We start from the raw sequence: 27,225 nt of genomic DNA on the forward strand, positions 1-27,225 counted from the left end.
TAGTGGCATGTTTCAAGCTCTAGGTTTGGTCAGTCAAGGTGCCTACCACCTTTGGGGGTCATCCTACACATACACTACCCCCCCCATTAGAATATAGTCCTTCCACTTCTGTAAAACTAAGCTTCCTTGCCACTTTTGAGTTCCCCTGCCCCAGGTATCCATTCTACCAAGTATATAAGTTGTCATAAAGACCCGTACAGGTATTATCAGGGAAGTGAAAGCTTAGGCAAGACACCTTGAGCAGTCTTTTCTCTCAATTCAAGGAAAAAGTTCAGGATACTTTTTCTGAAAGTTCTGAGAATTTTAGTAAATAACAACCATCAACTTTAAATACACAGGTTTTAACATAGTTGTTTTATTTGCCAATAAATTAGTGTATTCATGTTTTATTCTTTTGAACACTTGACACCCTTCTTCCCACTTAATCTTCAGATTCAGAACCTTCTTCATCTTGACTAATCTGGAAATAACGAAGTTCATAAGTCTCCTTATCAGATGCGACCACTCGAAGCCAATCACGAAGATTGTTCTTCTTCAGATATTTCTTGGTAAGATATTTTAAGTATCTGTGAGAAAAAAATAAGTTTAGTATCATTATCTTACAAAACCAAATGGAATTAAATAAAAAAAAAGCATTAAGATCCATTGTAAATACCTGCCTCTGGGAACTTCTCCAGGTCTGTAATTACTAGTGACTTGGAGAAGAGAATGAATCACTACTTGAACATTCCAATATATATGAATTAATCAAAAGATAAATTACCACAGAAGGGCATTTATAACAATAACCTTAATGTTGGCATATGGTCCTTTTTTGTATCACCAGTCTATTGAAGCAATTTTAAGGTGGGAATAACATCCAGGTAGTTATACATTTGTTCAGATTTGCAGGCTGTCTTAAATGACATCTTTCTACCATGAAAATTAGTTAAGGGAAAAAAGTATGTTCTTACCTTTTAGAGAACTGTTTCTCAGACACAACTGTGATCTTATTCTTGAAGCGTTCAATATGAACAACATTCCCTAGGTTCCCAGTTTTCCCATTGACTTTAACTTTCTCCTTCAAGAATTGCTCCTATTTTGAAAAATATAGAAAAAATACAAGACTAGGGAAGGTAACCCTAGACAGTCACTAGGGAAGGTACCCTAGGAATACAGCTTAGGTTAAAATCAAAATAAAAAATATTTTCCGATATTAAAAAAGGCAGTTTTTTCTTATTTACATGTTGTCTTAAGTTCTAGTAAAAAATTTAAATCCTCTAAGGATGTATGTAAACTGCTACTTACAAAATTTCCAGAATCAAAGATTCCATCTTCAACTGGATGAGTAAGGTCAAGGTTAAACTTCCAAGTGGATCTCTTAGCTTTCTTATCTTTTGGCTTAAAAAAAAAAAAAGAGAGTTTTATTCATAGTTATTCCAACAAATTAGTCTATCCAACAAAATGCAGTAGATCTTATAGAAAGAAAATGGGGTGGCTAGGTGGTGCAGTGGATAGAGCACCAGCCCTGGAGCCAGGAGGACTTGCGTTCCTATCTGGTCTCAAACATTTAATAATGACCTAGCTGTGAGGCTTTGGGCAAGCCACTTAACCCCATGAGCCTTGCAAAAAAAACCCCAAAACAACAACAAAAGAAGAGGAAATTAACAGTCTGGGAATGTTCCTCATCTTATAAACTGTTCTTAAGAGTATAGTATATGCATAACTTTGCCCAAAGGTCATTTCAGTTCATTACAGCAAAAAAGAAATTAAGTCAATAACACTGTGGACAGTTTAAATCCAGGGTTGGACATTATTTGCTTCCATTTAACCAATACTCAGAATCAAAACTTCTGTTAAGCTAAGTTCTTTTTCTCAACAGAAAAAGAGCAAGTTTCCCCTTAACAGTTGGGGAAAACAGCAAGTCGGGAGGAACGTTCCCCCCTATCGTTTTTGACATAGCTCCTTCTCAAATGAAATTCAATCACGGCTGCAAAAATGAGCCTTCAGCCCTGGGTTTCTCGAAGCCTTGCTGCTTTCTCCGACAGAGTTTTTTTGGTACGGCCAAGGGGGTGCTAGCGTGGCCCAGGCACGGGGCTTATCGGACGCTAACCCCTAAGTAAGGAGCACAGGAGCCCGTAGCTGTGGAGTCGTGCAGGCCGGGGCCGGGCCGCGCGGGGCTGGGGAGCGGGCCGGGCTGGCCGGGGCGGGGCGGGCTGGGACAGGTGGCTGGGACTGGGCTGGGCCCGGGCCCGGGCCCCACAAGGCCGGCTCGGGGTGCGGGGGGCCACACGCCCCAGGCGCAGGGCCGGGCGGCCCGCGGCAGCTGCGGCCCCGAGCGCGGAGACGCCCCGCTCCCCTCCGGCCTGGCGGCCCCGGGGTGCTTCGTTTCAGGTTGTGGCCGGCGGCGGGGCCGCCCCCGGCACCCAGGCGCTCCGGGGCCCAGGGCCGCCCCAGTGCCGGCACCCCCGCCCGGGGCCCGGGGCGGCCCAGGCAGTGCGCCCCGCGGCGCCGGGGCTCGGCCTCCGCCGGCCCGGGGGGGCCCCGGCCGTGGGGCGGCTCCGGGGGTCTGACCGCGCGCCCCTCCCCCACTGCCGCGCGCGCCCGCAGCCGGACTTACCGGCGCCATCTTGAGCACACGACGCGGAGAGGGGCCCGCGCCTGCGCGCTCCGCACTTATAGCCCGGCCCCGCCGCGGCACGCACGCGCGACGCCAGGCCGCCGCCGGGGGCGGGGCCGGGAGGCGAGAGCCGGGGCTGGTGGGCGGGGCGGGGAGCCGGCTGGTGGGCGGGGCCGGGAGCCGGCTGGTGGGCGGGGCCGGGAGCCGGCTGGTGGGCGGGGCCGGGAGGGCGGGGCCGGGAGCCGGCTGGTGGGCGGGGCGGGGCGGGGCCTGGGCGGGGCCCGGAGCCCCGGCACACATGCAGGAGTTTCCCGCGTGGTTGATTGCAGGCCGCGGGGTCTCGGGGCCTGGCCCAGGCACTCGGGCCCGCGGCCTCGCGCCGCCTCCTCAGGGCCGGCTTTCCTTGCTCATCCTCTGCGGCTGTGGGGCCCGCACTGTCCCGGCCCGGCCCGGGCTGCGCTCCCTCGGGTTTCCGCATCAGTCCTGCTCTGAAAGAAGAATCCGGACTAAAAGGGGGAAAAGGACGGAAAGGGACACTGAGGCAGGCTGGCGGGGGCGAGCGCAGGATCCCCTCCCCGCCCTCTGCGGGGGGCCCGGGGCGTCCTGGGGGCGTCCTGGCAGCCCCCCCACACACCGCACCCCCCCCCGGGCCGGGAGGGGCCCGGCCCAGCGCGGGTTCCCCGGATTCGGGGACCCCGACATCCCCTTTCCCCCCGCCCGCGCCGCCCCTCAGGACAAGCCCCTCCGGCCTCGCCCGGGCCCCAACGGAGGCGCCCGGGCATTGCCCTTGACCGCCCTCTCCGGGCAGGGCACTCGGGGGGAGCTGGTGAAGGGGGCCCGGGGCCCCCAACTCCCTTACTCCAAGGCTTCCATGTGCGACGCGACTGGACCCATTCAGTGCGGTCCCAGCCCCGCCTCGCCCGCCCTTGAACTTGCTTCGACTCGGTTCTCTCCTGTGTAAAAGGGAAAACCAGCATTTGCGTCCTAGGGCGGCACCGAGGTTTCCAGGCCTTGGGACTTGTGTGAGCTGGACCACGGCCAGCCTTGGGCGCCCGGGCCGGGCACCCTCTCACTGTCCAGTAATGACACAACTCGGTCACAGCTCTTCCCATCCGCCTTTCCCAAGGAATTGGGCCAAACGGAGTCTCAACTATTCAGGGACACAGGTTTCTTCTTTTCTGCCTGACCCACTAATTCAGGCTGATTTCCACTAAGGTGAACGGAAGGGCAGGAATCTAAAGAGGGAAAGAGGCTTCTCAACGTTTGTGTAAACTGGGAAGGTTTTTGCTATTCTTAAAGCTATTGACTTTTTTTTCAGAATCTAGGACTCATCTGTGGAGAAATGATAAATAGGTATCTCCTCGTGCTGTCACTAGGGACAACGGAGCCAGCAATACTGGAATATCGGTTGGATCTTGCAGTTAGAGAACCTGGCTTAGTTTTGGGGCTCAGTTATCCGTTACTTTTGTGGGACTTTGAGCGAGGGATTCACTCTTTTCTTGGGACTTCAGTTCCCTCACCTGCCAAATGTGGATATTAGACAAAACGACCCTTAAGGTCTTTCTAGCAGTGGGCCTTAAGATCCTTCCCCTTGCTGGACTCCCTATATCATGGCAAATGACTACCCGATGAAGCTTTTTAAACAAGGGAGACTTAAAGGCAACTTAAGAAGTAATTCTAAATAACCAAGGACATCCAGTTAACCTTACAAGGTAGGAACTTTCAAAGAGCTCAGATCACACACAACTTAACTGAAGACTCCTTCAAATCTAAAATGTGCTGTTCATGGAAGAGGGGGTATGTTTGCAGTAGCAGATTCACTTCAAGTTAATTTGGGAAGATGAATAAGTATGTTAACCAAATTTTATAACATGGTGTATTATCATTTTCATTTCAAAGTTGGGAGCTAATAATAAAAATAATATTTATATTTTTATTTGTTTTAAATATATTAGGTCATTTGATCCTCATAACAACTTTCAATATGAAGATAGGCTAAAATTTCAGAAATTATCTTTAATACATTCCAGTTTTGTACCATTGGACAACTTATTTCTCTGTACCTTGGGCTCCTCTTCATAAAATGAGGATGATAATATCTATGATCCACAGGATTGGTTGGTTTTCTAGTACTACAGTTTATAAACCCCCACTGATGTGCTCTTTCTGATTATCCCTTGATAACAATCAGCCAGACTTAAAAAGTGTTTAGAAAGGTTATTTACCAAGATACTTTAGTAAGAAGAGTTGGTACAAGCATTCCCCCAAAAGTTTGTGACACCGTCTTTCACCACCAGTACATATGAGTTCAGAGGTGAGTGGGCTGAAGGGCAGAGAGCACATGTGGCCAAGGGGTAAAATTAAAGCTCCTGGATGCCAAAAATTCTTTTCCTCCCTTCATAGAGTTTACCAGTGTGGTATTTTTACTGGGTTTCTTGGAGAATTGTGAAGTTGACTTTCCTCATCGTGCCTGGGGTTGTCCTGTAAGATGCTCCTATAAAATGATAAAAATTACAAACCCTCTGGCACTTATAAGATCACAAGGCCATCTTCTAGTCAACTAGGGGGAACAAGAAAATAATGTTTATCCCTTCAAAAGCCTTTCCCTTCAGGGATTTAGCTGAGACAGCCTTCTCTGCTATCAGAAACTAAAGTCCCCGATTCTAAAACTTGCTGGCTTTATACAAGCCCTGAAGGATATCACCATCATCATCATCATGCTCAACATCATAGATATAATTTTTATATAGTGCCTACTATATAAAGTACTATGCTAGGTGATTTATAAACATTTCATTCGAGTCTAACAAAAAAATTTTTTTCAAGCAATCTAAATGTTCTTCATGTGGATAGAACATCACTTCATTCTATCCAATAGCTTTCAAGGACTTCTAAATTAATCAAAGAGTTGTTTCACTTAATCTAAACTCATTTGTTGACTCAATATAAATGCTCTCACCTGACTAAGGTGTCAGGGCATAGTAATTTGTTAGTTACTTTAGGCTAGGGTAATTGGGTCATTGATTAACTCAATCCCCACATTTCCTCTAGTGTTAAAACATTTTAATAAAGATGCATAAGAAAATAATTCAGAATGTTCATTTCAGCATGATTTTGGAGACCCACTTTAGTCATTATCTATCTACCTCTTTCTGGTTTACCAATTCCTCATTCAAGTTTCCAATAACTCAGTAAGAAAAATCTACTTGAAAAAAATTCTTTTTCTTTTCTTTATCACTATCAGATAGTTGATTGTATGGAACACAAACTCTGAGAAGTCCACAGATAGGGCTGCACATGTTATCTGATTTAGGATCTTATAGAATATATATATGAAAAGATAGATTTTCCTTTGACCATTTCAGCTAAATTTAAACTTGAATCAGACCCCAAGGGTTTGTTAGGGAGGGATAGATAGGAGGTGGAATGATCACTCAACAGCAAATCTCTTTTAGGATAGAAATTTTATCTCCTTTGGTGTCTTGAGCATTAATCCTGTCTGGAGCCTTAAATTCTCATATTCTGGCTTCTGTGGAGTGAAAGCTACAGAATGTGAGGAGGCACATTTGATACCCCTTCAAATTGGCAGAAACATTGATCCTTTAGGAGATCCTGGATCCTATGGTTGGATCGAGACAGTACCTTAATGATAAATAAGTACAATTCCAAAAAGAAGGTTGATTTGGAGTCAAAGGGGATTGGAATCCTGGTTTTGCCAACTGTATAACTTTGAGAAAGTCAATTAACTGAACCTCTCATTTTCCCCATCTGTAAAATACGGGGATTGGAAAGAATGACCAAGAAGTTTTCTTCCAGCTCTAAATGTTTGAACTTCTCTCCTCCTTTTTGCAGATGAAGTGAAGCCCAGACAAAGATAATTAATTAGTCCAAGGTCACATAGCTGGTAGTTTCCATGGTTTGGTTTTATTCCAGAACCTCTGAGTTCAGACTGTCAACAATAGTTCCTTTATAGGGCAATGCTTACAACCTTACATGCCTCAAGGATTTTGCTGTCAGTAGACATTAATTAGAGCACCTTCTTTAGGCACTAATTCCATTAGTCTGAAGCAGTCTTTCTAATCACTCTGAGCTTCATGAGGCATTGCATGAATTTACAGTGATCCTCAAAGACATCCCAGGCCCACACCCAGCCACCTGACTCTATTTGACCCTTCATTTCCCCTCTGAACTGAGGAGCTAAATGTGAAGCAATTATGAAATGAATGAGTATCCTCTTTGGAACTAGTTGTATTTAACAGATCGCTATTTTTCTGCTATTTAATAAGAAGATAAGACCTTAATTCTGACCTTAATATTTGTTCTATTGTATAACAACATATTTTACTTGGTCCTGTAATTTGTTTTATCTCACACTTGACCTGATTACCCCTTGACCCTCCTGCCTGGAGTGTGCTCCTTCCTTGGCTCCCCTCCCTAGCATTCTTAACTCTGTTTAAGGATCAGTCCTCATGGCAACCTTTTTAGACTCCCATAGTTGTTACACATAGTGAAGAGAGTCTTCAGCTTGGGAGTCAGGTAAGTCTGGGTTCAAAATCTCACCCATGACACTGACTAGCTATGACCTCGGGCAAGTCACCGAGTCTCATTTTCCTTGTCTGTAACATGGGGATAACAGCACCTATTTCAGTGCTGTGCAGCTCAGATAACAAGTGTCATATACTATGCAAGCTTTAAAAGCTCTATATTATTTTCTTATTACTATACCTTATCTGGTATATGTATTCCAGAATGCAAGCTTCCTGAGGACAGGAACTTTATCATGTTTTTCTTTGAATTCTCAGAATTTTGTGCAGTGTCTTGCAGAGAGTTTTATTAGGTGGTTAATAAATGCTGGTTTTTGATTGAATTAATATATTTCTTCCCTATAATTTAAAAAAATAATTGGAAAGAACAAAAAAGTGTATATTAGCCGATGATTAGTCTCTTGGATCCATTTAATCAGTTAAATACCTTAGCTTTTGCAAAAGTATATTACTAAGATAGAGCAAGAACTAGTTACAAATATTCCCCAAGACTTGAGGAAACACTTTATTTCTTTCTTCTTTCCTCCAATCTTATACTGTTTTAAGAAGTAATCTTCCTAAAAGTATCACTTCATTGATTCTACTCCAGCTCCTTATTTTAACTTTGTTTATCTGTTTCAAGTATGTTGCTTGTAAACAATATAATGTTGTATATTAGTTTCTAATCCATCTGCTTTCATTTGATAGTGAGCTCATCCCATTCACATTTATGGTTAGGATTACTATGTATTTCTCTCCAATCTATTTTCCTGTTTATCCTTCTTGCTGTTTTTATTCCATTCATCCTGTAAAATCTGTTTTGCTTTGGACCACTTGTCTCCCTTTTAGCATTCCCTTATCCCACTCCTCCAGTTCTTATGACCTTCCTCTATTTCCTTCTTTGCTTAGAATTCTAAAGCCAACTGAGTATTTTTATATTCTTCCCTCTTTGAACCAATTCTGATGAAGTTTGAAGTATAATGTGCCACTTCTCTGCATTTCTCCTTCAGCATAAAAGCTTTCTTTTTTATGAGAAAATTTTCCCCATTCTTCTTCTTTCCCAGTGCATCCCTTTTTCTCACTTCCTTCTTTTTTTTTTTGAGTTAATACCAATATAATCAACTCACACTCATACTCATGGCTTCTAGATCTATGTAGACTCCTTCCAACTACCCTAAAAGTGATAATGTCCTTAGGAGTTACATGCATCATTTCCCCATATAGGAATGCAAACAATTTAGCTTTATTGAACCTCTTATTACTCTTTCATGTTTATCTTTCTATGTTCCTCAAATCTTATTTTTGAATGTCAAATTTTCAATTCAGTTCTGGTCTTTTCATCAGGAATGCTTCAAAGTCTCTATTTCATTAAACATCAATTTTTCTTCTTGGAAGATACTATTTTTCTAGGTAGAAAACTCTCATTTTTTTTGCAAGGCAATGGGATTAAGTGATTTGCCCAATGTCAGTCACACAGCTAGGTAATTATTAAGTGTCTGAGGCTACATTTGAACTGAGGTCCTCCTGACTCCAGGGCCAGTGCACCACCTAGCTGCCCCTTAGAGGTACTTGTGAAGAAAAAATGGAAAAAAGTCACTATGGTCTTCATAATATAATCTGCTATGACTAAAATTAATTTTTTCTATCATCATTTCTTATATCAACTACATTTCTAAGTATGTCCCAATTTATCCTTCACTTTTTTTATTTAGGTTTTTTCCAAGGCAACTGGGGTTAAGTGGCTTGCCCAAGGCCACACAGCTAGGTAATTTTTAAGTGTCTGAGGCTGGATTTGAATCCAGGTACTCCTGACTCCGGGGCTGGTGCACTATCCACTGTGCCACTTAGCTGCCCCAGGGTAATTATTCTTGATTGTAGTCTTATTTCCTTTGCCTTTCAGAATATTATTTTCCAAGTCCTCTGTTTCTTTAACATGAGAATTTGCTAAATTTTATATATTCCTGATGGTTATTATTCAATCGTTCAATGTGTGCAACTCTGTTACTCCATAGATGTGTTCATGGAGTTTTCTACTAGAATGGTTTGCCATTTCCTTCTCCAGTGTGTCCCCATTCTACAGATGAGTGAAGAAAATAGTTAAGTGACAGCTTATGTCAGGGCATACAGATTTGAGCTCATATCTTCCTGACTCAAGGCCCTGGCTTGATTCACTGTGCCATCTAGTTGCAAATCTTGACTCCATTGTACTTGAATGGCTTCTTTTTGGCTGCTTGCAATAGCTTCTCCTTGACCTGGCAGCTAAATGCTTGACTACATGTATTAACCAAATGCTCTAAAACAGCTCTCATCAGTATCGTTGTACTGCTTCATGTGATGTCGGCCCTTCATTCTTGAAGAGGATCATGATCATGGGAGGTGATGTCATGACAAGCACATGAATTGGAGTGAGGAGGGCTGTGCTAAGTCACCAGACCTCAGGTAACCTCCTTAGTTCCTTCAACTGACTTTCATAAAGCATCAAACCGTGGCCCTTCATCATCCTTGTGGCCTTCTCCCACTCTTCTCAATGCCTTGAAGCTAAATGCTCAACTACATTAACTATTCATTATTAATAAACAATTATTAATTATATGCTTTAAAACAACTCTAATCAGTATCTCTGAACTGCTTCATCGGGTAATGTTTGTCCTTTCTTCTCTGAGAATATAGGACTCTACCTATAATTTCTTCTGAGAAGAACGGGAGCTTTGAAGTACACGTGAAAGAACATGTGCTGTGCTTCTAAGATCTTCAACCAGGGTCTGAAGTGACCAGTTTTAACTTGTCTTGTTTTATTCAGATTTGCAGTTTGGATATGTTTCTATAACACTGAAACATGATTGATTCAATTTTAATTTCCATCATATCTAACACCACTCCCACTCAATATTCTCAATACTACTGTATTGTACTTTAGTGACTCAACTCCCATAATCCCTAAACTGGGACCTTTATATCAAACTCTTGAGTCACACAGATTAAGTGTGGCTCCATTTAATCCTATAAAACAATAACAGGATATCATTGTATTCAATATCCAGCAAGGAACTGAAATATTTGAGTTGTTCACCAGGTAATGGGGTCTTCCTAGAAGCCACAGTATCACCACTAGCCACCAAAGGATGCTCAAGCTGCAAATATTTACTATTCACTTTTACTCCACCTCCATCTCACCCACTAAACTCAATTTTATGTGTTTTTAATGGAATATTACTCAAAATATTTAATATTTTTGGTTTGTACAGAGCTTGTGAATCCCCAACCCACCTAGTCCCGACCTTTTCTCCATTCATGTTGTCCTGTGTTCACAGATTCAGAGACTTGGCATGCTGAGATCAGTTTAGTGCCCGTAACATAAAGCTAAAAGTATCAATCTAATTCTCCTCTGGCCTCTAGTAAAACATCCTATACATAGTAGGGTCTCAATAAACATAGTTGAAAATAATTCAATTTTACATATTCTTTTGTTTCTTAATGTTTTTAGAATGCAACATATCAAGTGCCCAGAAGGAAATAGAATATAACAATACATCTTTCAAATAAATTATACTGGGTCAAGAGAAAAAATTTTCACTATTAAGGCTCTTCTAGCCCCAGAAGCATACACAGACCTGCTCCAAATGACATCACACTGAGCTTAAGAGGGGCACGCACGTTGGCATAGAGCGAGGGTAGCCATACAAAAGCTTCAGTCCTGAAACAAAGAACAAATGAGTTTCCAGTCTGACATTCTAGTCTAAGGATAAGGATCTGCCACAGTTTGTAAACTAATATGAGGCCACCCTGGGTTTAGGCAGAAAAAAGAGCCAAGGCTGTGACAGTTATACTTCAATTTCCCTGGAGGCACAGTTCAAGCTACAGAAACAACTACTTACTTTGGGATACCACCCTACATCTTTTGCTAAGTAGCCATACTCTCTCCTAGTCAATTAGGAACTAGTTATGGGAGAATACCCATGTAGGGATATAGAATGTTTTAAGAGCTAGCGGTAAGGGTTTTTATTCTATTTTTTCCCCTAAATGGGCCAACCTAAGTGTCTTTGAGCCAGCTACCACATACACTCTAAAAGCCCAAGTTACAAAGAATTTATGACTATACCTCAGTATAGACAAGTGAGATAAAAGACTGCCTACTACATTTCCAAATAATCAAGTTAAATTCTGGTTTTGCCTTTCCTAATAACCATTGTAAACCTAAGTATTTTAATTTCTTTTCTCCCTCAATTGCTGTTAATTTCCCTATTAGATATTATTTTTGTATTAACCTACCTTGGTGAGCACACTGGTTCTCAGTAGTATTATTCTACAGCACAGACTACTTTTACTGGAAGAGATTCCATCTTGTTAAAAGATGCTTGGCAGACGACTTAACATCCAAGAACCAGATTTTGATAGCCCATTACACTGAGTTCTTCCAGAGCACCAATGAACTATTTAGTTGCCTAGAACGGGCAGTTTATAAAAAATGACACCAGCAGAAAAGGTGCAGAACTGCCCTAGCTTCCCTCCACATCTGTTCTGGAACAGGCACCTAGGAAATGGAAAATCACTATCTCAACGAACTCCCTGGAATAGCCATCTTCATGGACCTTAATTTCTAAAGCTAATCACTTTTGTTAGTCTCTATTAGGGCATCATTGGCCTGTTTTTCACAATATTTGCCAAACCTGCCCATCTCCTCTCTACTTTTAATATCCCTAATGTCATCCTGGCCTTGCCTTCTTTTACCTGAAATAATTTAGCCCACACTCTGCAGTTTTTCTGCTGACAGGCAGCAAGCTGCCCAGTTGATGCCTATTGGCATGGTTAAGAACTTTATTTTTGCTTTTAATCACTACTACTTTGACTACATCAACCTCTACTTTGGGGGGCCTTATAGCTCCCAATTGAGCTAAGGATCAGACCCAGAATCCTCACTTTTGGCCCCAGATTTCCATCAGATTACTCCAAAGATCTTACTTAGCCTTAAGAGGATCATATTTGGAAATTTAAAAAAGCATTAAAATTCAGTAAGTTAATTTTCTCATGAGTTATTTTATCTTCAGTATAAAACATAAAAGAAAATGAGATCAAGTTACTTTTTTGTTATTATATGGTAAGAATTAACAATTGATGAACTGAAAAATCCACATATTAATAAATTACAATTTTAAATGGAGAGCTATGTTTACAAAATGAAATGAAACAATTCAATCATGGAATCTGATACAGAAGTTTAAATACCTTATCTTTCTAAATGTTTTAAGCTGAAACTTATGCTCTAAAAGGTATGAATTAAAAAAGCAAATGGTTTCAGTTTTCCGACTTTACTGAGTAGTCAATCACTGTATTAGTACTTTACAAATGAAGCATTAATTCTTTCTAATCTCTACTCAACTAATTGAAGAACACTGCTCTCCTTTTAATGAAAAATTACTATTTGAATGGTCAATATTGCAAAGACAGGATTTTCTGAGTTAATAAATTATATTATCTAATCTGTTTTCTTAGTTTCAAAATCTGAGATAAATTTAAACAAAACACCAGATATATGAAAGAATACAAACTTGTTAATTGTTCAATCTTGCATAACTTTGAATTGCAGGGCTAGTGCATTTAGATCATAAACCAAATGCAACTAAACTTTGAGTGCTCATTTCAGAAGGTCTTTCTGGACTTAGAAAAATTCTCCAGAATCAGATGATTTAGAATACTTTTAGAGATATTGGGTAACTATGTATGCAAAGGTAATATAGCCACTGTTATAGGAAAAACTGTTCAGAGAAAACATCCCAATTTTTTTCAGTTAGTGATGTTACACAGAGTTCTGATCAGACAAGCTCACTCTGTATAAGTCCAAGGAGGAATGTGAAAACAGGTTAATTTTCGATGTGACAATCTGTCAAAGGATGAGCACTAACAATGTCAGGGACACATCAGAAAAGGTCTCATGATGAAGGGAGCACCAGAGTTGCCCGGCCAAGCCTTGGAGGAACTCAAGCATTCAAAAATCCTTTCATAACTCCTAGGATACCTTCAAGTATGGCTATAAAGTAAAAACAGCATCTTCAAGTCAGTGTAAAATATTTGTTCCTGAGTTTGAGTTTTACTTTTTGACAATGTTGTAAATCATTATTTCATTTCAACTTCTATAACCAAGCCCTTAGTTTGAACAGTTTTAAATTTGGGAGATACATACTAATCAAGAAGGAAAAAAAGTAAACACAAAGAAAACCTTCAGTTTTGCTTTATTTTTACTTGTCATAACTTAAAAAAGTAAAAATGGAACAACAATATAGATATAAAATTATAGTTAATGAGTTCACCACCTATATTTCAAAGGATTTCAATAATTTTTGTGAGTTTAACAAAAACACTAACATTGCAATTATTGGTGAAACATAAAATTCACAATTGTGATTTTCATCCTGATGACCATATGATATTGAAAACATCTTAAGATAAAGATCTAAAACACATTGATGCATCCAGTTCAAAGTCAAGATTCAGTTCTTTTAAGACAAACAACTGTTTGTACCAGCAAAATCACTGTGGTCATTTTAACTAGTATCTCCCTCTGCCTCTCTGAAAAATGATATTTATGAATACATGACAAAACAGAATTAATAGTTTTAGAACATGAAGCTATCTTATCACTACAGAGTTATAATAAGCATTCTGTCTTCACCTGAGTGCATCCTATTTATGGTGAATATTAACCATAATCCAAAGAACCAATCTTAGCAGCCCCAAAACGGTAAACAAGAGAATTCATGAATGTTTTTAATAGTTTTATTAGGTGATACAGTCACCACACAGGATCTTTCCAGTGATGTTCTCAAAAAGCTGCTTGAGACTGAAGATTCCCAACATGAAAGCAAAGCACTGGGAACTTATCTCACCAAGGGGGGAAATGCACAATGTGGCAACTCGGCATCTTTCCAGTCGCATAGAGTGGGCATGTGCCCAGCTCAGAGGTGCGTGGGTCCTCCACGCTATGGGAAACATGCTCATTAGAAAAGCACAACATTTTTGAGGCACTTAAATTTGCCTTGATAGGTTATAAGTATCTTCTAAAAGAACTGACGGATAATGCTTTCGTCTTACTTATCCCTCAGAAGAACAAGCTAAATTTCGAGGCCACTTTATAAATCATCCCTCAATCTAACAGTTCTAATCTCAGAGCCACTCAACACAAGAGCTTTGGAATTTACACTACAGATGAGTTCCCTCATAATTAAGTGCTCTAGATACTTTAGGAAGTAATCTTCCTTGGAGAGGGTCCAAAGCAGAATTCCCTTATATTGAATTCCAACCTAGAGTAAATACTATGAGAGGTGAGGTTCCAATACAGAGACTGCCACCTTCCAAATGCAATTCCTTTCTATTTTAGAACAGAGTTTATAGCTTGCTAAGGTCAAACACTTACAGCATACTGTGAACAAATGAAAGGAATTCTGATTTAGGGAAATTCTGCAATGTACTTGCAGTTATTATAAAATAACTAAACATCAGCTAATTAGCAAAAGAGCCCTGAGAACAATGCACTCCAAATAAGTTCAAACTAGAAACATTCCAGTTGAGAAACCATCAAGACCAAAAATACAAACAAAGACTGGAAAGGCTATATAAAGGAAAATTTACCAACATTTGAGGCACTAACAGACTACAGTACTTTAGAGTGTTGGAAAGACTTGAAAAACAACAAAAATACACAAGGTGATGTGTGTGAATGTATATTCACACATATCGTGCCATAAAATGGCAACTTTCAGAATGACAATATATCCATAATTTTATAGCCTATACAAGTTTTACTTTATTGCAGCATCTATTAAAAGTTTTATTAACATTGTGCCCTGACAACAACAGTTGGTTGAGAGTGTAGAGTATTTAAAAATTAGTGCTACAAATGAAAAAAAAATGTCATGTAAGTACAATCTTGGATTTGACTGATGGCTCTTGGGGAGTGGGAGAAAGAGGTATCACCATTATGTTTATTATGTCAATGCTACATCTGGACAGCCATAGTTTCACCTGTGCCACAGGCAATCTTATAAAAATTTGAAGCAAATAATAAAATTTGATTTTTAAAAAGTCATCTAATTTGCTCTATGAGGAAACATTCACCTTCAGTTTACTAAGTTCATTGGTTAATACTGCAAAACCAGTTGATAAATACCTATCGAACTAGGCTATACCACACACTGTGTAAACTGTCGACATGGCAGCTGATATTCTGTACATGGGACATCGAGATTTTTAACCAAATGCTGCCAATAGTGCAACAATTCAAAGAAGAGTTAAGAACTCTTCCACAACATTTCTCATTTCAAAGAAAGTCATTTCTGTTCTTTTAAGTTAAGTCATGATCTGTGCCCTCTTTTCAACAGAGGTAACATTATTGAATAATGAAATACTTTAGAGTCTCTTCTCTATCAAGGGATACATGGAAAGAGATGGTCCTAATGCCTTCAAAATAGCCACATGGATTATACATAAAACAGTAAAAAGTATTTATACTTTATAGAGCATATTTCAAGGAAGTATTATATTAAAAACTAAATGTCAGCTGCATAAATATAGCTTTTGCCATTCAAGATACTAAGTAAGGAATACAGAGGGGGTGTGATTTTTTCACCCTTACATTGCTATTAGAAATACACTTATGTGAAGTTTAACATGTCAGAAAAAACTACAGCATGCCAGTTTAAAATTTGTGCTAAACTAGTTGATTTTCTACTTGGAGTCTGACTTGCCATTTGCGTAACCAGTAACACTAACAGAGCATGTTTGATCACTTACCATTTTTCTCTACGGTAAACAACCATGGAAACTAGCAGCAAATTGGGAAGGTGGTAGACAGAAGTATCAGTAGGTATTGAAAACAGAAGACAAGGAAGAAGTAAGCAGCAACACTTATCTGTGCCTTGGCCAGGGAAACAAAACTCAAGTTCACATTCAGTTTTTGGTCACAAGAGTCAAGTTTCCTTCCCGCCATCCAGGTTCCTTCTCTACACATCTGCTAACCTTCTGCTTGCTTTCTTTTGAAATGGATGGGCAGAATCGTGATGAGGATTTTCTGAAAGTGCACAGAATGAAGCGAGTATCCCCAATAATTTGGGGGAAATAACTGCATCTGAAATAGAATCTTAGTGCTGAATGAATGATCTTATTGCTATTTCTCATAGTTTCTTAGGTCAAATGAAGCAGCAGCAGATCCTATGCAGACAGTAAAGGACAAAAATAGGGTTTCTGGGAGGGAAGAGAAGAGGGTCAGGACAGGAAAAGGGCACTGAAAAGGAGGGATGTCATAGAATCAGTCTTTAAGACAAACTCTGATTTATAAACAGTTACTGGATTTAATTTCTCTGGCTTTCCCTTCCCTCACCTCTAAAAAAAGTCCCAATTTTGGGAACAAGTCTAAGACACTAAGGAAATGTGGTAAAGGTAATTAATCTAACCTAAGCTAAACCATTTTGCTAGTCCTACAGCTCTTTTCTAGTTAGGTTTTTGATCTGTTATTGAATTAAATCATACAACAGTCAGTCAAAAAAAGTTGCTACAGAAATGGCAGCTGCTAGCAAACCAGAATATATATGTAATGATCACTAAAAAGAAAAAAAAATTAATGTATACATCTGCATTGGATGCATGATTTTGATTTTGTTTGAAGAAATGTATGAAATGTCAGTAGCAGAAGATAATCAATTTTTTTTTCATATTATGTTATAACAAGTCCTGGCATTTTGTTTGACAAAAGTTTCATGCCAAACATTCTGCTTTAAAGTGGGCAAAATTTTGTTAGAAGCCAAGCATTTACTTAATGCATGAGTTCTGCAAATATTATCTTAGAATGTTGCTGGCTCCTTTTAATATTATTTCCAGAAAAAAAAGAAAGCTAAAAGAAAAAAGTCAACTATAATGGCATTTTTCTACTTTTCAGTCTGAAGAACAAGGCCTCGTGTGAAAATCTCCAGATTTACCTATTTCCTCCGTCCCCATTTTATAACCCTGCTTTGGAATAACATTTACCCAACATTCTGAATGTCCCTCCTTGACCATGAGCAGGGCTTTGACAACAGCAGAAGATTATAATAAGGATGCCAAAAAGGTGGCAAAGAATAGTCTAACAGAGGTAATACAGTTAGTTGCACATGGCCAACTTTTGAAAGGCAACCGGCAATTTTGAATCACTGTAATTTTTTGTTTCTTAAGAATTGTGCTTGGCACATCTGGTTCTAAACTGGAAGACTTTAAATGACTAAGTCTGGGGTTGGACTGCATTAATTACTTTCACCAACATCTCCTATTTCAACACTACATGATTTCATTTATGACCTTGGATTGTCTTCCATCACACTAAATTTCAAGCAAATTACAATATGCCTGCTTACTGAGTTTCTTGGACCCATAAATAAACAGTTACCAGGAATGTGGAAGGAAAGAGAGCTGCAAAATACAGAGTGAATTACAAATCAAAGTGTTTTGTTTTTAAATTGCCAGTTGTCTTCAAAACTAATTTAGAATCCAGCACTATTCTGAAAAAACCCAAAAAAACCAAACCAAAAAAGAGATGAGGTTGCTTGGGAAGGCCAGAGCTTTGGTAACACTAAGAACCAAAGTGAAGACCTGGGTTAGCCAGACCAAAGCAGTCTGCTTTAGTCTGAGGGTTCCTTTACTTGCAGGGCTTTATGGCTACAGCATATTCTTCACTCATTGCACACATGACAGAGACCTGGAAGGACAAAAACATAGGTTGGTTAGAGCCATGGGTGGTCTAAAAAAAAATCACGACAGTCCCCAACAAAAGCGGTCTGATAGTATCTTGCTTATAGCATACTGAAGAATCAATCAGGTATTTCCAACACCGGAGAAGTGACTTCCAAGAAGGTAACTGCAGAAATGGCGTTTTCCTCAGAAGAATGTTTTCACTGTCATGCCAAGCTTTCAAGTGGAAGAGCTGCTTCAAGGTAGTGAGTGGGCAGAAGGATCCAGCAGTTCCTTTGGGGGCTATGTTTGAAAACAACATTCTACTTTGTGAGGGATCAGTTACTTCAGCTGTAAAGAGAGGGGTGGTCCCTTCCAGCTCTAAATCTTGATATTTGAGACTAAATTCAGGGAGAGAAGCAGTCATCTTGAGGCTTAAAGGTTATTCTTTTCCAGTTCTAAAATCTATTAGATACACAAAGCTCTAAATTGCGTTTTGTATTTGGCAGCAACTATCCAGTTTTTAAAAAAAGGTTTTTGGTAAAGGGCGTACTAACAAACAGCCAACTTGTTTTTAAAGGGATTGAAACCAAGTTGTTTTTCAAAAACTCACTTAGTTTTCAGGAAAAAATAATAAAAATGTCGAGAAAAAAATTAAGCTTTATAACAACATCACATCAAACTATACTTCAACACTTTTTCATCTGTGCACCCTAGGACACAGTCTTCCTAAAGTACTGGGTCAAAGCTTTTGTCCCCTGGTGGTTAATCTTCCCTCTAATGAAGAATCTCCCTGACCTTAGTCAAAATGGTTGATTCAGACCCTCAAGGTTACTGATGGGCCTAGGCTAGAGACTATTTCTGTCTAGGACAGTGAGAGCATGCCTTACAGCAGATGGCTGAGGACTAGGATGAATTCCATGCAATAATTAGACACTTGAGGAGGATTCAGTGCGTGAGTTTCAGGTTAATGAGGATTAAGAGACTTTTTTAAATAAAGACAAATCAAGAATACGCTACAATATATGTGTCAGTTTGTATAGAATTGGCTTTTTAAATATCCCTTAATTTCAAAAACCTCACAAAAATAATTGACCATTTATCTTTACCTGCACATCTTCACCTGCATTGTATTTTCCTTCGATTTCTTTGCCCAATTCACCTTCTGGAACCTTAAGATCCTCACGAACTTCCCCAGTTTCTGTCAGCAGGGATAGGTAACCATCCTGAATGCAAATCAGCTGTAATCAAGAAGGTGGCGCTTTCATTACTTCTAAGGGAAAAATCATCTCTTTGCACCCTTTCCAAATTTTCAATTAAGAAAAAGAGGCAAAAGTACAACCCAAGTCATCATTTATGGTCTCCTATTACTCCTGGTAATTACAAATTTCAGTTGAGACTGGCTTTCCCCAAAGCAGCTGAGCCAACCAACTGAGCCAGAGGAGGTAGGCAGATGCTGATGAGAAGCCCAGTTTCTCCTGCAGGGACAGGGAAAACAATCTACCCCAATGAGAGCAGTGTAGCCAGTGCAGCAGCAAGGACTGCCTACAAATCCTGGTGTGATTTGAGCTGCTTACTCTTCCAAATGAGGCAATTGGGGGGGGGGGGTACGGCTTTCCAACACAGTGTGCCTGACACACCTTTAAACTGCTCCTGAAGGGATGCCAGGGACTGGCTACACAGGGAGAGAAGCCATTGCTGTCTGCAGGTTTTCTGGCTGCTTTACTCTATTAAATAATGTCAGGACGCTCATGGCCAGGTGATACAATAAGATGAGAACGCAGGGTTCAGAGGAGAAAAGAAATCACATATGGGATGTGGACAGTGTCAGGGAAACACAAAGTATTTTATAAAAAAAAATTTTCTAAAAGAAAATACCTGCTTCTACAAAAGCTTCTCTTGATGCAAAAAACAAGAGAGAATTGTGGGAATTAAACTGTGGGCAGTGCCTCCCTGGTGGTAAGGGGCTGACTGTCTGCAGTACTGGAAGCAGGGGTGTCAGCAACATCCCTACATGCCTCTTCGTTCTGACCTCAACTGGTCTGGCCATCTTAATATGTTTTCTTAGTATACTTCCTTATTAGAAAGTGCAATTTTCCATTGTGAACCATTAAATTGGCTGTCTGAACTATTAAATTAACTTTCTGATACAAATTAGTCTCATGGGTTAGAGCCAATTTTCCTGGAGCCTGATCAAAAGTAATACTGAGCTGAAGAATACAGAGCTACACAACAAACCTGAGAGCATGGAAAGGTGACAGTGACTTTGATGCCTTTTGTGGTCATCACAAATTTCCGTAACAAAAGGAAAAACAACTACACATATTTAAAGAGAATCACTTTTTCTCTACTTCAGCTTTGTTCCCTTCCACTCAGACATTCTTAATCCCAGATGACTAGTTCACAAGAAGTAATCAAGTAATGTTTTAAGACCGAAACAAGATGAACCTATAGTCACAGTCAGCACACATAATTGCACAATATAAAAATGACACAGTTGATTCTTAAATCTCTTTAGAATCAGGACATCATGACAACTGACAAAAAGGACTACAGGCAACTAACTAATGCTAAGAGAGTAGGATTGCTGATTGCTGACTTGGAGATGAGCAGTTCACTTAATGCTCATTTTCAGAAGAGCTGAGACTCAGATTAAATAACTTGTCCAAGGCCACAGGGACATTTCTTAGCCTGGAATATAGTGCTACATTTCATATCATTAATACATTCCAGAAAATCCATAGCAATTAGCAATTCTCTCCCAAGCCAGCTCTCATCCCTAATGGAAGGTAGAAGAGCTACCTTCCATTAATAAATTAATTACACAAACCACCAAAGGAATATTTCACAGAGTTAGCCAAAATAATGATACAATTCATTTGGGGGAACAAACTCTCTAGAATATCATGGAATATATTGAGGAAAAAAGATAAAATGAAGGGAGAATGAGTAGTTTCAGATTTTGAACAATATCAAAGTAGAAATCATCAAAATCATTTGACACCATTAAAAATGAGAAAAGCAAATCATCATTGTAACAAATTAGACAAGAAAGAATCATAAATAACTGAAATGAATGACTCATTTGATGAACCTAAAAATTGGATTGCAATCTGGTAGGGATTAACTTTATGCCAACATGCTACCGCATATTCCATGATAAATTCAAAATAAATCCACCATATAATTAAATGATTAGAACAAAATATCGCACTTTTCATATTTATGGAATGAGTTTTTAACCAAACAAGGGATTACTAATAATTATAAGCAATAAAAGAGATAATTTGATTATGGGAAATTGAAGACTTTTGCAGAAACAATATTAACATATCTAGGTTTGAGAAAAAATGACTGACTGGGAAAAAATCTTTGAATCAAATATGATGGACAGGTTTGACATTCAAGACAGAAACATAGTATATATAATCTTACATCTATGAGAAAGATCAAAAGCTATTTACTAATAAAGTATTCAAATGATATGAATTATTATCACAAGAAAAATAACTATAAACAAAAGATGTATGTATATAAAATTATTAAGAAAAAATGCAAATCAAAACAACCCTGAGGTTTTTACCTCACCTCCAATAAATTGAAAAAGATAGCAAAAAAAAGTGACAGTCAAATGTTTGATGAATTGAGGAAAGACAGGTACACTAATGCATTGTTCATGGGGCTATGAATTGGTACAACCATTCTAGAAATAGAAAGTACAACTCAAATGACTAAAATGTTCCTATCTGTTGACTCAGATCCCACAGTCCCATGAGGAGATCACTGACAAAAAGGAAGACTCCATCTACATCAAAATATTAACAGCATTCCTTTTTGGGGTGTTAAAAAAATCCTGGAAAGAAACTAAGATACCTTCCAATTGTGGGATGTGTAGAACGCAGTTTCTGAATATAATAGAGTATTACTCTGTTATAAGAACAATGAATGTGATAAATAGAAAAGAACATGCAAAGACATATACATTGCAACCAAGTGAAGTAAACAAATATACAATGACTAAGAAAAAGAAGTACAAAGAACAACAGCAAAATGACTGAAATCAAATTTTATGGAATCCCAGTGACTAAACTTGGCTCCCAAAGATCCGAGACAACACCTCCTCTGCTCCTTTGCAGAGCTGGGGATCCATAGGTGTGGTATATGCTTAGAACAGATCTTTTCTATGTGCTGAATGATTCTGTGGTTTTTGTTAACCATTCCTTCCTCTTAAAAAAATTATTTGTCATAAATAAGAACTTCCTGGGAGGCGTAGAGAGGATTCAGAGAGCTATGTATAAACACAATGCATCAACAAAATCTATACCTTAAAAATAGAATTCATAGCAACTAGCAATCCTCTCCCATGCTATCTTGGAACCTAACAGAAAGGAGAATTGACAGGAAATGACAATTAGCATGAAGCTTGAGTCTACGCTTTAATCACTGAAATGGGCAGATACTTCTCACTCTGGAGAATGAGTCGACCCACAAATAAGGTCTGCACTAACTGCTGAAGAAAATACCAAGGTAGATTAGCTACAAAATGCAATTCTGTAATAAGGAAGGTACAGAAAGAAAATTCCTCATTTTCAACCAAACTACCCCACTAGGGCTGAGATTTTTATCTGAGTGTGTTACATGATCTTCGTAAGTACAAGTGAAGGATGGGGTGAATAAAGACAAGTCCCGGGGATCAGGGCAAAAATGATCTGGAAAGATCCAAGTCTTTAGTTAGCTGATGTGAAGTAACAGAAGGTACATTCTATGCTCTCTAACAACCCACATCAACACAACCATTATGAAACTGTGTTAACCTAAACTTTGGTCTTTCTCCTTGGTGATCTGAGGATTCTACCATCTCACCAGGAGCCCAGACTAATGATATTCATTCCCCTCTCCCCACAATTCTTGCAATGAATAAGCAAGTAATTCTTTGTGGATGTCCACCCTACAAAGTCCAAGTTAAATGCCACCTCCTGCAGGAAGTCTTTTTTCCTTGCTCCCCTATTTTTTTTTTTTGCAAGGCAATGGGGTGAAGTGACTAGCCCAAGGTCACACAACTAGGCAAATATTAAATGTCTGAGGCTGGAGTTGAACTCAAGTCCTCCTGATTCCAGGGCCAGTGTTCCATCCACTGCATCACCTAGCTGCCCCCATCACTCCCCATCTTCTTCAACCAGATTCTGCCTTGGCCTTCACCTATTGCTTTGTTTTGTCCCTCTCCATATAACATTTTATTATTAGGTATGAACAGCATTGCTGTGGCCATGTCCTCTCTCCTTTTCTCCCCTTAATGTTGCCCCTCCCATCCTGATGGATGACTGTAAACTATCTTTTTAAAGCTATCTTGTCTAATTTTACAGCTCCCTAAACCTCTTAGCACAGTCCTCTCCTCTCGCTGTGGGAACCTATAAATCTGTTGGACTGACCTGATTTGAAACAAAAGCAAAATGTACACACAACTGTCATCTCCATTTAGAGGGGATCCAGAAAGGTGAATGATTAAAGAAGTTATGTTAAAGAAAACAATCTTTTTTCCACCTTTAGTGTTCTTTTCTAGATTATGTTCTTGTCACTCTATAAACATACATGTGTATATAATGATACCATGGAAAGATATAACGAGCAATTACATCTGAAAAGGAAGTTAGTGAATCTAACAACCTGAATTTAGACTTTCTTCTGTGCAATGTAATCAGCACTCATTTCTATCTCCCTCCTTGATATTCATAAATATGAAAATGAAATAACTCATCTATAAGCAAGAGTGGTCTTTAGACCACTAGAATACCAAAGGTTGAAAAAAGACAAGATAGAAAGTACCTGATCAAATGGATATCTTTTGAGGTTCTTTTTATTTCCAAGAGGAGCAAACATTGTGACTCAGGGTTAGAATTAAATGCAATTAAATGTAAAAAAAAGTAATTAAAATTGAAAACCAAGAGCACAATTGTTTGCTTTGCCAGTGACAATTTGGTTGATGAACAGTAAGGAGACTCAAACTATATGATGCTGTTAAGCTACTGTTTTCATTCCCTTTCACTCAGTGAGACTATTTTTTTAAAAAATAATCTTTTTTTTTATAAAAAAGACAACACATTGAAATGCAATGATCTAGTTAGAAAAACTTGTCTAATTTCTTTTTTTAAATCAATTTTATTTCTCAGTTTCAGTTTCAAATGGTTTCCCCTTTCCCTCCTCCTCAGACCCATTGAGAAGTCATAATTAAACGTACTAATCACTTCACATATGAAGTCATGTACAATCTATTTTTCATTATTATTCCAAAAGAAAAAGTCAAGAAAAAGGAAAAATATGCTTCTGTCTACACCAAGTCCGTCAGTTCTCGGTGCAGGCAGATAGCACATTTCATTATGAGTCCTTTGAGATTGCTGTGGACCTTCACAGGGGACAGAGCAGCTAAGTCCCTCACACACCGGTGCCACTGCATACAAGTTCTAGCTCTGCTCATTTCATTCTGCATCAGTTCAAATAAATCTTCCCAAATTTTCTGAAACGACCCGTTTGTGGTTTCTCCTAGCACCCCAGCATCCACCCCCCCCCACCCCCGCCTGGCAGCTGCCCACTCCCAGAAGAGCTGCTCCAAGCCATGTTCTAGCTGGGGCTGCGGTGCCCTCCCTCCAGCCTGGTTTCCCAAGGCTCTACCTGCGGGACACAATCATGTGTGTTCACGCGTGGCGTGAAACGGGCTGCAGCCCGGGGCCAGCTTCTGCTTGTGATTGGCCAAGCGGGTCGGAAATCAACCACCCGTGGGGGGTGCCAAAGTTCCCAGAAACCCGGACTTTTTTGCAGCAAACGGTAGTCCCATGGACCTGATGGCACTCTGGCCCCGCTTGTGCCAGGCCCCCGCTGCCCCCTCCCCCGGCCTCACCTGGTAGTCGCTCCTCTTGATGTTGGGCACGTCCATGTTGTGGGTGGACGGGCAGATGTCCTCGTACTTCTTGCCCGTGAAGATGTCGATGCCCACCAGGTGGACCTGCGGCACAGGGGAGCGTCAGCGCGGCCCGGGCCCGCCGCCCCGCGCCCGCCCGGCCCGGGGCCGCGGTCACCTTGGCGTGGCCGTGCTTGCCCGTCTTGGAGGTGGACATCTCCACGATCTTGCAGGGCCGGCCCTTGAGCACCACGAAGCCGTTCTTGCGCAGGGCGGAGCACTGCATGGGGTAGGTGCTGGACGCGCCCGCGTCGCCGCTGGTGAAGTCCAAGTCCTCGGCCATGGCGGCGGGGCCTGGGGGCGGGGGGGCTGCCAACTTCCCGGCCCCCCCCGCCGCGCATGCCCCGTGCGTCCGGCCCCGCGCGGGGCGCTCCCCTCCCCCCGCCCGGCCCGGGGCGCAAAAGGCAGCCCGCAGCGGCCCCGCCCCACCGCCCCGCCCGGGCCCACCGACCCACCGCCCGGGCCCACCGCCCCGCCCGGGCCCACCGCCCCGGCCCACCGCCCCGCCCGGGCCCACCGCCCGCCGCCCGCTCGGGCCCACCGCCCCGCCGCCTGCCCGGGCCCGCGCTCACCTGGCAGCGGCCGGAGGAGCCTGGGCCTGCGCTCCGCGCCCAGGGCCCACTGCGGCGGCGGCGGCGGCCGGGATGCTCCGGAGCCCCGCCCCGCCCCGGACCCGCCCCGGCCCGCGCCCCGCCCCGGACCCGCGCCCCGCCCCGGACCCGCCCCGGCCCGCGCCCCGCCCCGGACCCGCGCCCCGCCCCGGACCCGCCCCGGCCCGCGCCCCGCCCCACGCCCCGCCCCTTCCCCTCCCGCCCGCGCGGCCCCGCCCCGCGCCCCGCCCCGGACCCGCCCCTTCCCGCCATAGGTCCCGGAGCCCCGCGGGCACCGCCCCCTGGGCCTGCCATTGGCTTAGGGGCCGCAGTCCCGCCCCGTCACGTGAAGAAAGCTGGGCCACCCCACGTGCCTTCCACCACTCCTGTCCGGCCTGCCGGCTCCCGCCCCCCCCCCCTCCGCGGCCCGGCCCCCGCCCGCTGCCCCCGGCGTCCACCGCCCCGAGGAGCCACGCCCCCCGAGTGAGGTAGCTTCCGCGCGTGACAGCGCTGCCATGGCAACGGCATCCCCGGCTCCTCCCTGTGGAGGCGTGGCCCGCCCGGGGGAGCCACGCCCCGAGGAAGCCCCGCCCCGAGGGAGCCCCGCCCCGAGCAAGCCCCGCCCAGCCTCACACCTACCTCCGGGAGACCCAGACAGAGCCACCTGGATGTGCCCCCGCCCCGCCCCCTCCTCCTTCCCCTCCCCATCTTCTCCTCCTCCTCTTTCTCCTCCTCCCTCCTCCCCGTCTTCTCTTTCTCCTTCCCTTCTCCATCCCATTTCTCCCCCTCCCTCCTCCTCTTCCTCCTCCCCATCTTCTCTTCCTCCTTATTTCCCTTCCCCTCCCCCTTCTTCCTCATCAGTTTCCAGTGCCAGCTAAAATCCCACCTTTCCCGCCCCCACCCCCTTTCACCCCATGCCCCCGGCTCGTCCTTGCTCCCCTTGCCTTCCTCCTCAGACTGGGAGCTCCTCCAAGGCTCCCTGGCGCAGCCACCTGCCGCTGGTTGACCCACCTGCCTTCCCTGGCCCAACCTCCTCCCCCTCCCCACCACGTGTGGCACTGCCCCCTCCCCACCACGTGTGGCACTGCCCCCACTCACCGCTGGTTCCCCAGTAGGCCATAAGCTCCTGGATTCAACAAGCACTCACCCAGCCTAAGACCTAGGACCACCTCACATGTCTACACGACTGCCCTGACCTCAAAGAGCCGACGGTCTAAGGGGGGAGTGACGGACGTGCAAAGCCTGGCCACCGAAGATACTTGGGGGGAATCTGCTAAAGAAGCGGCTCCCTTGAGAGGACCCCCCGGTGCAGTCACACATTCACTGAGCATCTAGCTACCTCCCTGTGCTGTGACTCTCGGACCCCAACTTGCAGCTGGGGGCTCCTCCTGGCCTTTAGTCACCCTCTTCACATTTTCCTTTCAGAACCACCAAGCTCCGTTCAAAGCTTAGGAGCTCAGAGCCGCCTCCCATCCTTAGGCACAACATGCCTATTTCCAAGTTTCAAAACTTCCCTCCACTCTCCCTTCCCACCCCCCCTCCCCTCAGCAGCAAACAGTCAGACTAGCATTTTACATACATGTTTTGTTAAATATGTTTATAAATGAGTAATTTTTGGCATGAGGAATTAGAATGAAGGGAAAGAGACACATAAAAGATCATTTTTAAGTGTTCATCAGTTTTGGAAGGATTTTTTTTCTGTGTGTTTTGTTTTGTTTTTCTTCCTCTGTTTAGGGATAATAAAGGCCATAAGTAGTTTAATATACATGTCCTAGCTCTCTGCACTGTTGAGAGGAATTTGTTCATCTCCTCTTGGTTCTGCTCCCTTCACTCAGCATCAGATCCCGTGGATCATTACATGCTTCTCTAGAG

At 42.3% G+C, this 27,225-nt stretch overlaps 2 protein-coding genes across 8 annotated transcripts; both read right to left on the reverse strand.

The window, feature by feature from the left end:
• Positions 1-335: 335 nt before the first annotated feature.
• Positions 336-2,706, reverse strand: RPL22L1 (ribosomal protein L22 like 1). The gene is made up of 4 exons (XM_074190915.1): positions 2,600-2,706; positions 1,288-1,380; positions 954-1,075; positions 336-566 (listed from the first exon to the last, which is right to left on the reverse strand). Exons 1-4 carry the CDS (start codon positions 2,606-2,608, stop codon positions 422-424), a joined length of 369 nt encoding a protein of 122 aa, XP_074047016.1. The 5' UTR covers positions 2,609-2,706; the 3' UTR covers positions 336-421.
• Positions 2,707-2,856: 150 nt separating this feature from the next.
• Positions 2,857-25,427, reverse strand: EIF5A2 (eukaryotic translation initiation factor 5A2). 7 transcript variants are annotated; one of them, XR_012469318.1, is made up of 10 exons: positions 25,336-25,427; positions 24,882-25,057; positions 24,704-24,808; positions 18,921-19,052; positions 15,907-17,839; positions 10,390-11,653; positions 7,325-7,482; positions 4,825-5,093; positions 3,459-3,552; positions 2,857-3,105 (listed from the first exon to the last, which is right to left on the reverse strand). XR_012469318.1 is itself a non-coding variant. In XM_074190916.1 (5 exons), the coding sequence occupies exons 2-5, from the start codon at positions 25,044-25,046 to the stop codon at positions 17,780-17,782; spliced, it is 462 nt and encodes a 153-aa protein (XP_074047017.1). In that variant the 5' UTR covers positions 25,047-25,057; positions 25,336-25,427; the 3' UTR covers positions 12,264-17,779. The 7 variants fall into 7 exon arrangements, 1 of the variants encoding a protein (XP_074047017.1); XR_012469314.1 differs by having other exon boundaries at positions 3,459-3,834; XR_012469319.1 differs by lacking the exon at positions 4,825-5,093.
• Positions 25,428-27,225: the final 1,798 nt, after the last annotated feature.

Source organism: Macrotis lagotis, chromosome 6 (genome assembly GCF_037893015.1).
Source record: "Macrotis lagotis isolate mMagLag1 chromosome 6, bilby.v1.9.chrom.fasta, whole genome shotgun sequence".
NCBI classification, from domain to species: domain Eukaryota; kingdom Metazoa; phylum Chordata; class Mammalia; order Peramelemorphia; family Peramelidae; genus Macrotis; species Macrotis lagotis.

Excerpts from the sequence above, each read along its gene's own strand:
- EIF5A2 (XM_074190916.1), bottom strand. The coding sequence starts at position 25,046 with ATGGCCGAGGACTTGGACTTCACCAGCGGCGACGCGGGCGCGTCCAGC. Across the intron at positions 24,809-24,881 it reads GCAAGCACGGCCACGCCAAG|GTCCACCTGGTGGGCATCGA; the intron begins GTGACCGCGGCC and ends CCTGTGCCGCAG. Across the intron at positions 17,840-18,920 it reads ATGCAGGTGAAGATGTGCAG|GTCTCTGTCATGTGTGCAAT; the intron begins GTAAAGATAAAT and ends TTGTCCTTCCAG.
- RPL22L1 (XM_074190915.1), bottom strand. Across the intron at positions 1,076-1,287 it reads TCTTTGATTCTGGAAATTTT|GAGCAATTCTTGAAGGAGAA; the intron begins GTAAGTAGCAGT and ends TTTTCAAAATAG. Across the intron at positions 567-953 it reads GAGAAACAGTTCTCTAAAAG|ATACTTAAAATATCTTACCA; the intron begins GTAAGAACATAC and ends TTTTTCTCACAG.